The sequence below is a fragment of the Grus americana genome, chromosome 3 (genome assembly GCF_028858705.1).
Source record: "Grus americana isolate bGruAme1 chromosome 3, bGruAme1.mat, whole genome shotgun sequence".
Lineage (NCBI taxonomy): Eukaryota > Metazoa > Chordata > Aves > Gruiformes > Gruidae > Grus > Grus americana.
Window position 1 is genome coordinate 27,710,676 of NC_072854.1, and position 16,165 is coordinate 27,726,840.

Genomic DNA, 16,165 nt, shown 5'->3' on the forward strand with positions numbered 1-16,165 from the left:
ATTCAGCACTTGACTGGAAGTTTAAAGGTGAAAGCAAGTGAAAAGTACTCCCTTAAATTCTTCTATCTTGGCAAAATTATACGGATTATTTAAAGTAAATTATATAAATATTTGACTACTTTTCAGAAATATCTTTAGGGTAGGGAATATAGAAAATATGTCATGTAATCTCAAATGTGAGACTAAAATGACTGTTCAACCGTAGACTTTACAATAACAATCATGACATGATGACACAAAAATTACCCCAATGCATCAAACCACTGGGTGAAGCTGAGCAGTGTCATTACTGAAGTTAGGCAACACTTCAAAATTCAGGGAAAATGCAAACAATTTTCTAATTGAAAACTGTCATTATAGAAAAGTGCGATAAGCTGTGATAAACCAAAAAGCACGCTGCTGCCTACAGGTCTGCATATTGTTTGTTCGAGTATGTGGCAAACTCTTTTCTCAAGCTCCACAGGTCCCCTGCCCCAATGACACACTGTGCTATTGTATTTCACATGATCATTATGAGTTGTACACTCTTTTTGGTTTTGTTTTCTCTTGCGTTGGTATGACAGGAATGCCTGTACTATTCATGATTTTATGTGCCTCTATAGATTTCATTCAATGCCTCCCTAAAGATGAACAATCATGCCTTTTTATTCCCTCAAGAGCTGAAATGTTCTTATGCGATCTGGACTCTTCAGCCCTCTGTCGTAGATCTTTTCATAATTTTTCATACAAATTTTCAGATACAATGAACAATTCTGAAAAAAACATTGCAAGGGATGGTGAGCTGGAAATATTGTAACACAGGCACACTATTCACAGATAGATTTCTTGTCTATTCTTCAGACCTCCCAACACATTGTATCAAGACTTCCAATAGAAAAAGAATGAATGTTTCAGCTGCACTAAAAATAAGGGCACCTGAGGGCTGGTTTTCCCTAACTTATTAATTTAACCCCTAACAATATATACAGCTAATTCAGATAATTCCTTCCATCATGCACGTCCTTGATTTAACAAGCACCAAGTTTAATAAACCAACTGAAACCTCCTGTCCCACCTTTGTTAGCACAGCAAAACTTTACCTGCAATTTGCCATACCAATTGATTTAGATAAAGACACAACCGAGGCATTGTAACATCAAAGACCTATTAGTGAAACATGGAGTTCAGCTTTAGCCATGCCTAACAAACCCTGTGTTTGGTTGTGTTGGGTTTGCGTGGCAAGGTTTTGGTAGCAGGGGGGGCTACAGGGGTGGCTTCTGTGAGAAGCTGCTAGAAGCTCCCCCTGTGTCTGACAGAGCCAATGCCAGTCGGCTCTAAGACGGGCCCGCCGCTGGCCAAGGCCAAGCCAATCAGCGCCTCTGTGATAACATATTTAAGAAGTAGAAAAACACTTAGAGAGAGAGAGAGAGAGCTTTTACAGCCGGAGAGAGAGGAGTGAGAAGATGTAAGAAACTCTGCAGACACCAAGGTCAGTGCAGATGGAGGGGGAGGAGGAGCTCCAGGCGCCGGAGCAGAGATCCCCTGCAGCCCGTGGTGAAGACCATGGTGAAGCAGGCTGTCCCCCTGCAGCCCATGGAGGAAGGATGAGGGGGTGTAGCGATTCCACCTGCAGCCCGTGGAGGACCCCACGCCGGAGCAGGTGGAGGCACCTGAAGGAGGCTGCGGCCCGTGGGAAGCCCACGCTGGAGCAAGTTCCTGGCCGGACCGGTGGACCCATGAAGAGGGGAGCCCACGACAGGGCAGGTTTGCTGGCAGGACTTGTGGCCCTGTGGGGGACCCCACGCTGGAGCAGTTTGCTCCTGAAGGTCTGCACCCCGTGAGAGGGACTCCATGCTGGAGCAGGGGAATGATGAGAGGAGTCCTCCCCCTGAGGATGAAGAAGCGGCAGAAACACCGTGAGATGAACGGACCGTAACCCCCATTCCCCGTTCCCCTTGTGCTGCTGAGGGGGGGAAGGTTGAAGCCGGGAGTGAAGTTGAGCCCGGGAAGATGGGAGGGGTGGGGGGAAGTGTTTTAAGAGTTGATTTTATTTTCTCATTCCTCTACTCTGTTTTGCCTAGTAATAAATCAGATGAATTCCCTCTCTAAGTTTGGTCTGTTTTGCTCGAGACAACAATTAGTGAGTGATCTGTCCCTGTCCTTATCTTGACCCACAAGCGTTTCGTTATGCCTTTTCTCCCCTGTTTAGTGAATAAGGGGAGTGAGAGAGCGGCTCTGGTGGGCACCTGGCCCCCAGCCAGGGTCAACCCACCACACCTAATCACAACTTGGCAGTAAGTTTGCAATGTAGATTTCAAGCTTGCTACACACATGAATGAAACTAGAAAGGATGTCAGTCAGTCCTTTCACTAGCTTCAAAACCAGATTTTACAGTCTCTTTGTAATTCGAGATGTTTTTGTCATTACAAAAACATTAATGATACAGTAACTTTGCCAGTTTTTTGCCCATGATAAAATTTAAATAGGAGAAAGGCTCATAACTGTTAACCTCAACCCACACTGTGAGGTCTACAGAAATAACCATGAATTATGGTTCCTTGGAATGTCTGAATACCAAAAAGACAATGAAGAAACCCAACCAAATGATTTTTCTGTCCTGTTTGCTGAGAAAACTCCTTCTGGGCCCCAGCAGTGACTGGGTGACACACTAGCTTTCCAGTGGGATTAACACAGTTACCAACAAGGAAGAAGGGTGAGGTACCACAATGAGTTCAAAACCAAGATTTCTCCCTGTGCCATCCTGCCTTGGAGGCAACCGTTCCTCTATCTGCCACAAATTTGTCGAAGGCACTGCCAGAACTCTCCCTGACCGATTTGTCATGGGCATATATGCCACCACTGCTCAGACGCTCTTTTGAATAAAGGCTTCTGACACCCTTAGGTGTCCTGGTCTTTTCTAATCAAAGAGTAAGAGACATGTGAAAACTGAATAAAAAAATAGCCTTTCAATCCAAAGCTTTATTTTTCAGTTTATTCCCATTTGGCTAGAACAAGAGAAAAGCTTTGATTTCATCCCAGTTTTATTTTTCTTCTCAGTTATTGCAAAAATAAAACTGTCATCTGTCATTCAGCTGCTACTTAGCAATAGGATCCAGTACAACATACGCAGGGATCATTTTAAGTCCAGATCTGAAATTAATCAACACAACTGCCTGGAAGTCTTCCATCTAATACCCACTAATGCTAACCACCACCACAACAGAAGATGTTAAAATTGCAGGCCTGCTTCCAGTACTATTTTAATACAGCCTTTACCAATAGCCATCAGATTTTTTTCTGAGTGCATTCAATTAAACTGTAGGTGAGGTTACTTGTGATTTCTAAACCCATTAGCTATATGCATATGCTTACTCAGGCAAGTAACATTAAAAGCATGTCTGCTTGTCAATATTTTTAATCATCTTAAACACTGTTTATCTTTTCCCAAATCGCCAATTCTTAATGCCAAGTTTGTTTCTTCAACATAGCAAAAACTGTTGAAAACAGTAACAACCACATTTCTGACCAATGAGGTGGGTGGGAAGTAGGGGGCAACACAACCAAACTCACATTTTTTGTTAAAGCTGGGTAACAATAAATTACGAGTTACAAAACGGCAAGCCAAAACTAGCAGACCCACCTAATCTCTTTATTTAAAACATATCCCCTAGCATTTTTAAGGCTTGACACTGTGTAATATTTAGTTTCTTTCTCATTCATTCCCCAAGGGTGTTCAACATGTTACTGCACACTGAGGCACTGCCATCCCTCCCCTTAAGGAATGTATTCGTGTCAGTACCTGATCAGCTGCAACATGTTTTAACATCAGAGGGATGTCACATGCACTGCAGGCCAGGAGCTTAGTGTTCAACTAACTATACGTACATGGCAAATCGTCCTGGGTGAAGTTGAAACAGCTTATTCTAAATCAGAACAGTTATTTAGAAGGCAGGAGCACAGCTTGCTCCCTGCTACACCACACTCCAAAAAACACCTGCTTCATAATTCTGAAAGCATACGGACTTATTACAGTAATATTTTTTTAAAAAAGTGCTGTGGCACTGGCAAATTTGTGTCTCTCACTTTTATCTAGCATTTATGGAGCTGTCACACTGCTCCTTCCTTTGGGGTCACACTCTCTGCTGCAGCTTCTATTCCTCTTCCTCCCACATGACACACCCAGTGTACCTACACTCTTTCTGTGCTGCCTCTGTTCCTCTTTTGTTTGGGAATAATAGCCATTTTTTCCTTGCTCTCTAAACTGTATACAACTTAAAAGTATAGGTATCGTTAAGGTCTTGCACAAAGTTTACCAGTACCAAAGGCTCCTTTGGATCAGATGCCCACATTTCGTTAGCAATACAGTAAAAACCTTTTTTTTTTTTTTTTCAAACTTGCGCTCAAAATGCACCCCTTTGAAATCTATCACCACTTTCCCTCTCTGCAGCATTTCTAATACTTAGCGTTCTTGTTAGGTGGTGCCAAAATTTGTAGACAATTGTCCGCATGTGGTCTCAGCAAGTCTTGGTATGGCAGTACATGAAATCACCTCGCTTGTTTTCTTGCCTCAAACCCTTCGTGTGTGCTACAGTCCTGCTTGCCTGTCAGACTGCTGCCTGTCCTAAACACAGTTTATCCACTTTTTTCCCTAACCAGTGTCTTTCCATTCTGTATGGTAGCTGAAATTCACCTAAAAGTCCAGACATAACTGGACATGTCTATGCTGAAAGCGTACAGAAGCTCAGATGAAGGGCCCATGACTCTAACTGCTAGTCCTTCCCACAGCATGACCGTGGCCATCACCACCTAAACCCTCCTGGGCAATACCTGGGCCCAGTTCAAGAGGCAGCACCGACCCAGGACTGCTCTCAAGAGGTTGCAGCCGGGCTGGGGGTGGAGGGGGGAGCTCAGCCATGCAGACCCCAGCCCTGCTGTACCGCGTAGCCATAGGCCAGGGAGCAGGGGCTGGGCCCGCTTCCTTTACTAAAACAGACCTAAGATCTGAGACTAGAACTTTAGAAACATGGCTTTATCTGGGAACCAAGCTTGCAGTGCTTCCTGAGTAGATGCTATTTTTCATCACACAGGCACCACTGGGGCTACTCGTTAAATGCTATTATCTACTCACACAAGAACATACTGCTCTTGGTGGAATTCCTTTTGTAAATGCTAAAAGCAAAATTACCTCTTCATTATAAAAAATGCAAGATTACAAAAATAAAATGTACACAAAAATTTTTACAAAAAAATGTGCACATCTGACATTAATCTGCTTTTCCTATCCTACATACTTTGTTTCTTTTCCTTAGAAAGATGAGCTGGTCTGTAACCACACCCGTGTTTTCTGAGTATCAGCAGCCACTGTCCTTAACAAAGTGTCTATAGGTACTATTAACCTGTAAACCTTGCAGCTGTTATTTCTGCTATTTCTTAAATTCCATTTTCAGACACATTTTAACTGAAATTGCCTGCAGTCCTTATGCACCAAATGCTCAGGGCAGTCTGAGGTCAAAAAAAGCAGTTTGTTAGTTTTGGTATAAATTTTCATTTGAATTTGCTTTGCTTTAAAATAATTGTATCTGCAGAGTGTAATGTAGATCTGCAATTTAGATTATTAGCTCCAATCTGGCATGCAACTCCTAATGAAAGAAGAGTAGCCTTCATTCTCTATAGACACCAACTGTTTCCATGTATTTTAACAACGGGATACAGTTCTAAAAACGTAAGTATTTCTTCTTCCTGGGCAAAAGGCACGTACATAAGAAAATGAAAACACAAATCAAGAGCATTTACCTAAAACACAGCTTAGTGACTAGAAACACATGAGGTGATGGAGCTGCAAGATGAAGACCCCCATGCGTAGACAGCAGTATCTCTGGGAAAATCTGGGCATTACATGCTGATTAAAGTCAGCCTCCAACTTTGAAGTCTGGCTTGCAGGTTTTTGCTACGTATGATACGATGGTATGAAAGAAACATCACGTACTTTTTAAACTGCCCGAAGTCAGATTTCTTCCAACACAACATACTAAATCAAATAACACGTCTTGAACAAAAAATTAAGCTATAAAAGACCAATTACATCTAGATGAGACATACAGAATATTCTTGAATCTCCTGGGCATATCTGTAGCTTTCACTAATGGACCTGATCACACATTCAGAGAAACGTGTGGAGGTTCAAAAAATGGTCTGAAAGATGATATATTTAAATAAAATCGTACAATTAACAAACATGGTAATGTTCAGTATTAAAACTGCCTTTTTAATCTCATTGTTTTATTTCATCTTTCTATGTAAGAACAAATATTCACACAGAGTAATGACATGAAAAGCAAAGTCCAGGGCCTGCAATGGAGCCCCCTGAGGCCATTCTTGAGGCAGGTGTGGAGCCCCATTCATTTGCCAGGGATTTAACCACGTGCAGGATGTTTTAAAATGGAAGCTTTACAAACTCTTCAGTTCAGCTGACTAATCTTCAATCTTACCCTATGAACACAGACCGCTGGAACCTGCTGAAAACATAAGCAACCTTCTCACATGAAAAAAAATTACATTTGCCTAAATCTGGAGGAAGAAAAAAATCAAATTGTGTATGGAGCCAAGTAGCTCCAATATAGTAATTTTTTCCTCTCGTTTCTGTCATTCATAAAATTAATTTAAATAACACTGCAAAATCACTGGAAACTCATTCATACTCTTAACAGAGCTAAGAGAGAAAGTGACTGAAGGCCCTTACAGAAAGCTCTGACAATCTAACCCTTGTTGCTTGTGAGGAAAACCAAATGAATCCCCTGCATTTGCTCAGGAGAGCAGGTGACTGACTCGAGCGCGTGTGATGCTGCCCGCATCCCCAGGCTTAGCACTGGAAGCGGAGCGTTGCCAGCACGGCTGTGGTGCACATGGGGCTGGGAGACGGGGAGGAACCTGGCTCACCCAGCTGTCACGACCTGGCCTGCTGATCTCCGCCGAGATGCTGCAGCGGTACAACAATTAGTCATGCTAGGGAAACGTCAGCCCTATCCTGCTTCTCCCGTGCACCCTGGGTGGGAAGCAGGGAGGCATAGCAAATCCACGCACTATTCCTGCAGTTCTGCATCATAAATCTTAGCTGGCTTGCACCAAAAGGTGCTAGGATCCTCTGCCAGGACAGAAAAAAAAATTGAGACCACTACTGGCAGCCCAGATGAAACAATCCTCACCTGCTGCTAAGAGCAGGCAGGCTGTCAGCCCCGCCGAGGGGAGAGGCTCCCTGCCCGCTGGCGGCTGATTCACAGCCCAGCTCCTCGCCCAGCCCTCCACAGCTTCAGCAATTTCCTCACGTATTGAAGCTGGTGTGTATTTGTGGTTTAAAAAAATCACTTATGCCTGGAAACGAAGTAATTATAAACTGCCACTCTAGTCCCCCGTCATCTAGAATTAGACAGTGGCATCTTCCTATCTCCCTGAACAGATCATGCTGGACCTGTATGACTTGTGTCCTTGATCATGTACCCAGAAAAGGCCTCTCAGCCACAATGTCAGGGCTGTGAGTATGGGGTTTGCCTGTCTGTGCTCAGGTTCAGCTGATGGCTGAGAGCTCATGGAGACAGCGTGGCTCCCGTCCCCTGGGAGCTGCTGGTGCTTTCGCCTCTGGCCCCCAGCCCAGCTATGGCCCCTGCAGTGGTGCAGCCCACCTACGGGCCTGCATCCCAAGCCTAGCCTCAGCCCATCCCCACAGAGGTGCCCGGTGCCCCCAGCTGCCCAGCTCCTGGCTGGGATGGTGGGATGGGCCCTGGCTGCCTGGCCCTGCCCTGCTGCCCCTCCATTGGGAGCCCTCGCCGCTGTGCCCTGACATGGGCAGGCATGTGCCCTCCATCCAACATACAGCTTACTGTCACTCAGCACAACTGCAACTCTAGATACCAGTAACTTGCCTGGGTATTTCTGAGCTTTCTGGTTATTACTGTCATAGCACTAAATGTCATCCCCTTAAAATTAGGTCTGGACGCATTTAAATCCCTTCCAGGGCTGGCAGTCGTGTCCCTGCTGAAGAGCCCCATCCCCTCTCACAGAGAGTGGATACTCCTCCTGGCCCAGGGTACATGGTGGTTCTGTAAGGAGAGGTATCTCCAGCGAGCTCAGCATACCTGGCACAGGAGGGGCTGCCACGCTGCACTGCAACTGACAGGCATGCACCCATGGGGGTGCTCTGTGATGGCAGCATCACAGTCCCACCCCACCACCCAAGCAGGCATGCCTGGTCACCCACCCTGATGGAGCACACCAGCCAGAGGCATCTGCGAGACCCTCAGATGTCCAGCCTAGCTCCTGAGACCACCTGTGTCTGCAAACTGGGAGCTACTAAAACAGACAAACAGAGCATATGGAGAATCACTGCCAGAAATGCATGCATTTTGTTAGCATTTAACCTACTTACTGCTCAGAACACAAACCAAGCTTTAAAAGAGCTCTCTGGAGTAAAACACTGTAGTTAAAAATATCAGACAACTGTTTGGGAAGACCATTCCTATCTTGTGAGCAATAGCTGGAAATTATGATCTCTGTTTGAATGGTATAAAACAGGAAAGGAAAGAAACACAGAAGCTCACTGAAATCAGTGGAAGAATCTCATTGATTTCATCAGCAAGACGGAGTCCAAGAATCTGTAACCTCTCACAGCAAAAAGACATCAGATACGGACAGTAAACATTCCTTAGAATGACACGGGATCCTTAGGTGGAAAAGAGATGCTTATGGAAGAGGATAAGCGAAATGAAAACTGGCACAGAAGCACACAAAATGGGGACTCTGCACCTCAGCCACTGAATCATCTGTTTTGGGCAACACATTTGTGTCAAAGGCACCTGTGCTTCCCCGCTGAAACGCTGTGAACAAAACTCATGGAGCGCTGTCAGAAACCCTGCTCCAGCAAAGCAACTGCAGGTACCCAGTCATGTCCCAAGGCATTAACATTTGCACAGCCAGAGGGCAGAATTCAAGTTTTTCATTATTTATTAACTGATTTGTACCACAACTACTAGTTGCTGAGCTGTGAAGGCTACACTGCTCTATGTAAGTGGTATAAGGCTCTGAAGAAGTTCTGGGAAATATTTTCCATTATTCCATCTCATTAAGTTCCTTCCTTTTTTCCCTCCCCTCTCTCTATATCTTTCAAATTGTTTATTTTTTCAAATACTTGCCTGTGCTGTGTTCACTCTTTAGGCTGCTCTGTCCTGAAGTAAAACAGCCTAGTCTTTTGCCAGCTATTTCCCTTTGTCTTGCCAATGTTACTAAAAGAAGACTTTCTTGCTGGCATGCACCTCCTCCCTGACTGCCTACCCAGAACAGAAGCGTTAGTCAGAAAAAGACCTCATTGATTCACACACGGCTTCATTTTACCGTGAAGCTATGCACTGCCACAACTAAGTTCCTCGGACTCAGAGCACTGTATGTTATGCTTATGGCCTCTCTACACAGTGTGTGAGGAAAAGGCTGCATCTGCTTGGCCTTGTCTCCCACTTTAGTGTCCTAGTCCCCGTACCGCAAGCATGTTCTTTTTGTGGTGAACCCAATGGTCCCACAAGAGAAAATCCAAGAACAGAATAATTTGCTCCAGCGTCTGTTCCTTGGAGCTGCACTGAGACATACCAAATTTGGATCTCTCTACATGGGACGCTCCTTCGGTATTCTACCAAGGAAATCATGTACCCTCAGACTTCCTTATGATATGCCCCAGGGTATACAGCACAAACTCTTTACACATGCTACAATAAAACCCAGAAGTTACAAGCCTTGCACAGCGAGGGACAAGTCAGTATACGCTAATTAGCCCAGTGGCCAGAATACTCTCCCATGTGGTACTCTAAGACACAAACCTCCTTATTCAATTCAGGAACAAAAAAATGTACAAAAACAGAGAGATGTCTCCAACCAAGACAACATTGAGCATAGCAATGATCTTAAATCTCATTCCTCTGCCAAGTTTTGATGCCAAAGTTGGCTTTATCAAGAGAGACCTGTTTTTACTTAGAATCCAGAATTAGAAATCCTCTCTTGTCAGTAGACTTCTTCAACTGTATTGTAAGTTAATGCAGTGCATCCTTTAGCTTCTAGCCACAGCCACCAGTGGTTCCACAAATGCCTGTTTATGAGACTGTAGTCACAAAAGCATAGAAAGGGGAAGAAAGTAGCACAATTTCCTTCTCAGACTGAGAACATTCAAGCCAACTGGTCCCATTTTTCATGAGAATACCCTGCTGTTTTACAGGAAACACATCTCAGAGTAAATCTGGGCTCCAAGCAGAAACACCAAAGAAGCCCTAGACTCCGAGGGCATGGTAAAGTCATAGAGGGAAGAATATGGGGATCTTGGGCATATCTCAGGTCCTGCAGTAGTTGATGGATTTAATCAGCAGTTTTGGAGTTTGGTGATCAGTTCTGACGCCACCCTGCCTATGCTTAAATGTCAGAATGACAAAAAGGGGACTGTGGAGAGGACTGAACCCCAGGACATTCTTCTCAGCAGCTTGGAGGTGCTCCATGGCAGATGCGCAGGATTTGTGGAGATGCTACTCTGAGGAAGGAGGGACACACAACAGCTAATGAGGCATCCTTTGGCTGCAAAGAGCAGGGAATTGCCCAGGAAGAGTCAGTGTCATCTCCACAGCTGCAGTGCTATTACAGGCATAAACCACAGAGCCTCTCCCTCTGTACACTAAAATGTTGTAATTAGTATTTCAAAGAGAACAAATGGAGTACTTACCTGTATTTATGAATGATGGCATTAAATAATCTTCCATCACGCCAGCAGGTAGTAAAATTTTCACAGCGGATTCCAGCATAACCCTCGGTTGTCTGCTGCGACCACAGGAGCAGTCTCTCTTTAGCAGACATGTCCTCTGACTCTCCAGTAACATGGATATCAGATATCTAAAACATAGTTAATATAGATATTACAATTACATCTAACACACAATAATGTTTAAAATATTGCTGAAAATTACTGAAGAATTTTCTGTCTGGTATCTGCATACATGAATATGTTGATTATGCATGTACTGTATTAATATTTTTTCATATCATATCCTTATGCACCCTTAGCATCTTCAATATGAAATACAAAATTCATTGTTTCACAATTTTCTTCAGTTTGCTAGTTCTCAGCTTCTTAATGTCTGGGGGCAATATAATTATTACATAATGAAAAATACTTAAATATGTCTGATTTATGTTGATAACATGAATACTAATATCTTTTATGTATTATGCCTATTATATATAAATGTTATACAATTACATATAAAATACAACATATTTTATACGTATATATTCACACCTGTGTAATACCCATATTTATATTATACATCCTTTACTTAGCTACAATGTTCCTCTCTTAAAACAGGTTAAGTTATAATACATGTTGTTATGGAATTCACTAACAAAACAGTAATTTTTGGTGAAAACTGACATTAATGGTGTTAGGACAAAATCTTCTGAGAAGCATTTTAGGAATGACTGAAAGGTTGACGGATTATACATGAAAATTTTGCCTGATACAGAAGGTTTGGTTTTGTATTACCTAAGCATTATCAACTTCATGTCAGACAAAGCAGGAAAGGATTGGGAAGTTTACATACAAACACAACTTTCTAGTACCTTAAATTCTCCCCTAATAAAATTCAGTCAGCTTGCTTAGAAAACTATTACTGTATGAATATGAAGCAGACATTTCCCTAATGTGCATGTGTATTGCTTGCACGTTACATGATAGAAACTGTATTCAGTGTATAGCTGAAATGCAAGACAGAACAAAAAGACAACATGCCTTCATAAATAAAGTGGTATCACAGGTTGTCTTTCTTCTAAGTGGCCACCTTTCACCACTTACTCAAACAACAGTAGATAATATGTTATTATGGAGAACACCAAGAATGCATGTACCATGACGCACTGTAGAAGAACCCAAGTACCGTAGCTCAGACATTACAAACAGCAGGCTGAGGGGCTTGGGCAGAGGCAAGCTTGTGGGTGGATGCTAAGCACCCCCATGAGCCCACCTGGAAAAGCGTTGCACCGCACAAGCCTACACGCAGCACTGTGGGGAGGGTCTCCTGCGGCTCTGGAGCCAGCCTGAGGCTAGAGCTCAGGGGAGGTTTGCCCACAGGCAACTTTGGGGGCGAGGTAGGAGGCTCAATTTTGCTGCAAAGAGGCTTAACTTGATCTGTGCCAATTCCAGCAATCCGTTCTAGTGTAAACCGGGAAGCTATGTTCATGAGCTCAGATGGGATGGTCATAGCGATGCCTCCTGGCCTTGAAATCTCTGCATGCAAAGATATCTTCTGCCTGAGCTCTTCCTGGGGGAATTCAGACAGGCTAGACCGGAAATTACGGGGTTTTCTCATGGTAGAGCCACACAAAACACAATGCCAGGAATAAAGAGATGTAGCTTTCCTACTGATGCTGCGATCTTAATGTCTAGAGGAGGTGGTGGGAAGAACTAGGAAGCAGGGGACTAAAGGAAGAGCCTTGGAGATGTCAGGGCAACGTAGCTGCCGCAGTGCCTGCTGCAATTTCTGCTTAACCACCTTTCACACTTTCAGGGGATGAAAGCATTTACAGCTATGCAGTAAATTGTAAGTAAATTTTAAGCAGGGAACAAATTAATTTACATTATTTTCTACCCAAGTATCCACAAAATCACAAGTTGTGAAAGCAGTTCTTCAGGTACTTATCACAGGCCGTCATATCTGCTGGCTCTAGATAATGGAAAACTACAGGCACTGACACTAGAAAGCAAAGTAGTTTTAACTATTCAACTAGCCCATAAATACCTCCAAAGATCTGACAGCAGGTTTTTTTGTCTCCTATTGTCTCCAGTTTCAGTATTGCACATTTTTAAGAAAAATCAAAGAGGAAAAAAAATACCTTCTTTTATTTCAAACACTGAAGAGAAACAAATGCAGCTGTGATTGTTTATAAATTTCTAGGTACCAAAATCCTGCACAGAGTATTTACTACATGAAATCACATAGAATACAGACAGTATGAGTTGTCTATGTGAAAACAACAGGGAATTCAATGTGGCAAAAGACCAACTTAGAATCACTCTGAAAATTTCCTTGCAAAAATCTAGGGAACTCAGAATCTGTAGTGTAAGATCTCCTTTCTGTGAGTTACCTTTATTCTTTGGTATTTCAAAGCAAGAAAGCAAACTAAATATTTTTTCAGTAGCTTTAGCTTCTATTCATCATAGAACAACCAGGCCACAATATAAATGAAGTCAACCATTTACCACTTATCCGGACAACGCTTCTGAAAGAGATGATGTCATCTGAAAGTGTCAGATGTCTAGCAAAAAAACCCCCAAAACACCAACCTGTATTTTTTTCCCCATCATTTTCAGAAAGTGCTCTGTGTGTAATCCATAAGTATAATATTTTTTAATATATTCTAGCATAAGCAAGCTAACAATGTAATTTAATGTGGGCCATCCCTTACTGCTAAGTTCAAACCTTTAGCCTCCTTCACGGTTAATTGACCGGCGATGGCTATGTACATTTCAGACCGCAGAGAGTGCAAACGCAGCGTATTTGAGCTCACATTAGATTCCTCTGGCAACAAGCGATTTCAGACATCATGGCAACTTGTGAAGGTCGTACTTGTATCTGTTGTTACATGCAAACAACATCTGTAGCTATGGACACAAACTCAAGGAGAATATTTCTTATGCTGAAAGTGACCGCTTAGGCAAGCTTGCAATCCAAATTTTGGATGGCTAAAAAATGAATTTAGCTTATTATGCTTAGATCAACAGGATTTCGATCCAAAATCTGCCAAGCACCATTCGGCACCCTAGTTGGCCATTTGAAGGAAAAAGAATAGACTGGACTGGGTTTAAAAACTGAAATTGCCTTTCACTCACGGAGGTAGCCCGTTTCAGTCCAGGATAAGGAACACTAACATTAGCCTGAGACCTGAAACAGCCTGAGCCCTTCTGTTCTCTAAATAAAGTATTTCAGATTCCAAGGCTAAGATTTCAGACTTTTTCATAAACACTGAATTCATATTTAAAAAGTGTAAAAATACATGGAGGGAAATGGTGAGTCAGAGCGCTATATTTTATTATGCCTACAAATATGAGCTTTCCTTTGCAAGATGTCCTATTAACTTGAAACTACTTAACAAGTAAAATACTACCCCCACAAATAAGGTGTCAGAAAGAGAGACAGAGCACATTTTTCCTTTGATAACCCCATAAGGACAGCATAGATACTCATCTACCAACTATGCATTATCATCAATATTTGTAACATCATTTGCCACAGGAAAGAAAAAGAAAGACTACTAAATTAGGAATACTAGAACAGAAAATAAGCTAAGGGGCAATCAAATCTTTCACTGTTCAAATTTTGTCCTTCAAAGCAGTTTGTGTGAAACTTTCATTCTTATATCCCACAAGCCTTGAGCATGGAACAAATTACTGAGTTTGCATGAATTTGAACAGTTGTTTGCTAGAGATCCAGTTCTCCAAATTATCTCAAAGACCATGAATTACAAGTTATGAAAGAAAAAGAGACAGAGGTAATTCTCTGCATAGCCCTGGTATCTCAGAATCAAAGCTTTAATTGGCACTAAATACTCTTTTGCTTGTTTCCAACTGGGAGAACTAGTTCTCCTCTGGTACTGTAAGTGTTTTTTCTCTGCCTGTAACTTTCCTCTGCATCACACAGTATACAAAAAACATATGCCAAAAAGCCTCAAGCTCTTTGCTTGCACTGATTTCAGGGACACAGTTTTGAGTCCAAAGAGCAGAGCAGATCAGAGAAAACCCTCCAAAAGAGATCAACGGCGGTGCTGGATTTCTGCAGCTCTTTTTTTACAGTGCAAACAGAAGAGCAAGACTGATATAGGTAGTAAGGAGTCTTCCCTCCGATTCCATCTTATCCCAAATGTTTTGAAGCAAGTCTAAACTTGACATAATGTACTTAACTGCACAAAAGTATATAATGAGCTAGAGATATATGATGTATAATGAAATGTATTCTGCTATCAGCTAGCCCTAAGCCAGAAAAGTCTGAAGAACACAAAGAAATACGAGAAAAAAGAATACATGAATATGGAGAGATTTTGAAATGCTGTTTTCCACCTAAGCTAAGAAGTTAGTTATGTGTTGTTGTGTTTGAAAAGGACTGCTGACAGCACGTTGAGGGAAGTATAGTTATACGAATGGAATTTGAACTTGCACGTGATCACAAGAAGTCATCTCCCCTGATGTTAGAGTTGGACTTTGTGAGTTTCCATTTGGCCGTAAATTCAAATGCTCCTATTCAGCTCTCGCAAGGCTCTGCGGAGCTGCGAGTCCAGCTTTGGACAACACCCTTCAAAAATATTGGATCAGTAGAAGGAGATCGAAAGAGAAAAACAAGAATGACAAAGATCTAAAAAATATATGGGCTATTAGGAAAGAGTGAAAAATTGGGTTTATTTATTCTAAAGTAGGGAAAACTGAGGAGAGATGTGACAACAGTCTTCAAATATGTAAAATGCTGCTGCAAAAAGGTAATAAATCAACTCTTCTGGGAATAGGAAAAGAACTAACGAGTTTAAAATGAGCGTATGTGTTTTCAGCTAAAAACACTTTTTAATACAAAAGACAGATAAGCACTAAAGCAATGACTCAGGAAGCACGTGACACTACCAGTAAGGCAGACACGGAAAAAGAAGTATCAGTCAAGAATGGTTTTCATTGTTATCTTGCCTTCAGGTACAGAGATGACCTAGATGACCTGTCCAGAACCCTTCCTGTCCCAGTTCTGTAGTACCATCAATGATTATAGATCTCCTTCCATTACCAGCATTTAAGGCGGACTGCGCCTGCTCCTTGTGAGTATTACAAGGAAGCGAACAGTACTATGCCAATAAAGCAAAACCCCTGACTTTTGCACCTTTGCCCTGCCAATCACATTCCAGAAGACCAACTGGCATCTCTTCCTTCCTTAACTGTACTACATGAATAGATAACACAAGATTATATGATGGTGGACATGGTTGGAATCTTACAATATACAATTGAAATGATAAACAGATGACTACTTAGCCAGAAGTATTCTACTGAATATACTGATTACAAATAATCTACATTTTTTTATTTATAAGCAGGTGCACTGCCTTCAACCTGACTCAAATACATCATGGGTTTCTTTCT

The 16,165-nt window shown here is 42.4% G+C and overlaps 1 protein-coding gene across 11 annotated transcripts in view; it reads right to left on the reverse strand.

Moving 5' to 3' along the window:
• The window catches only part of DST (dystonin), a 311,102-nt gene that overhangs the window by 158,090 nt on the left and 136,847 nt on the right, over positions 1-16,165 (reverse strand). For all 11 annotated transcript variants that reach the window (XM_054822953.1, XM_054822942.1, XM_054822944.1 and 8 more), the window contains one exon: positions 10,724-10,890. In XM_054822953.1, the coding sequence (XP_054678928.1) occupies positions 10,724-10,890 (167 nt within the window). The remainder of the gene's footprint in view (positions 1-10,723; positions 10,891-16,165) is intronic.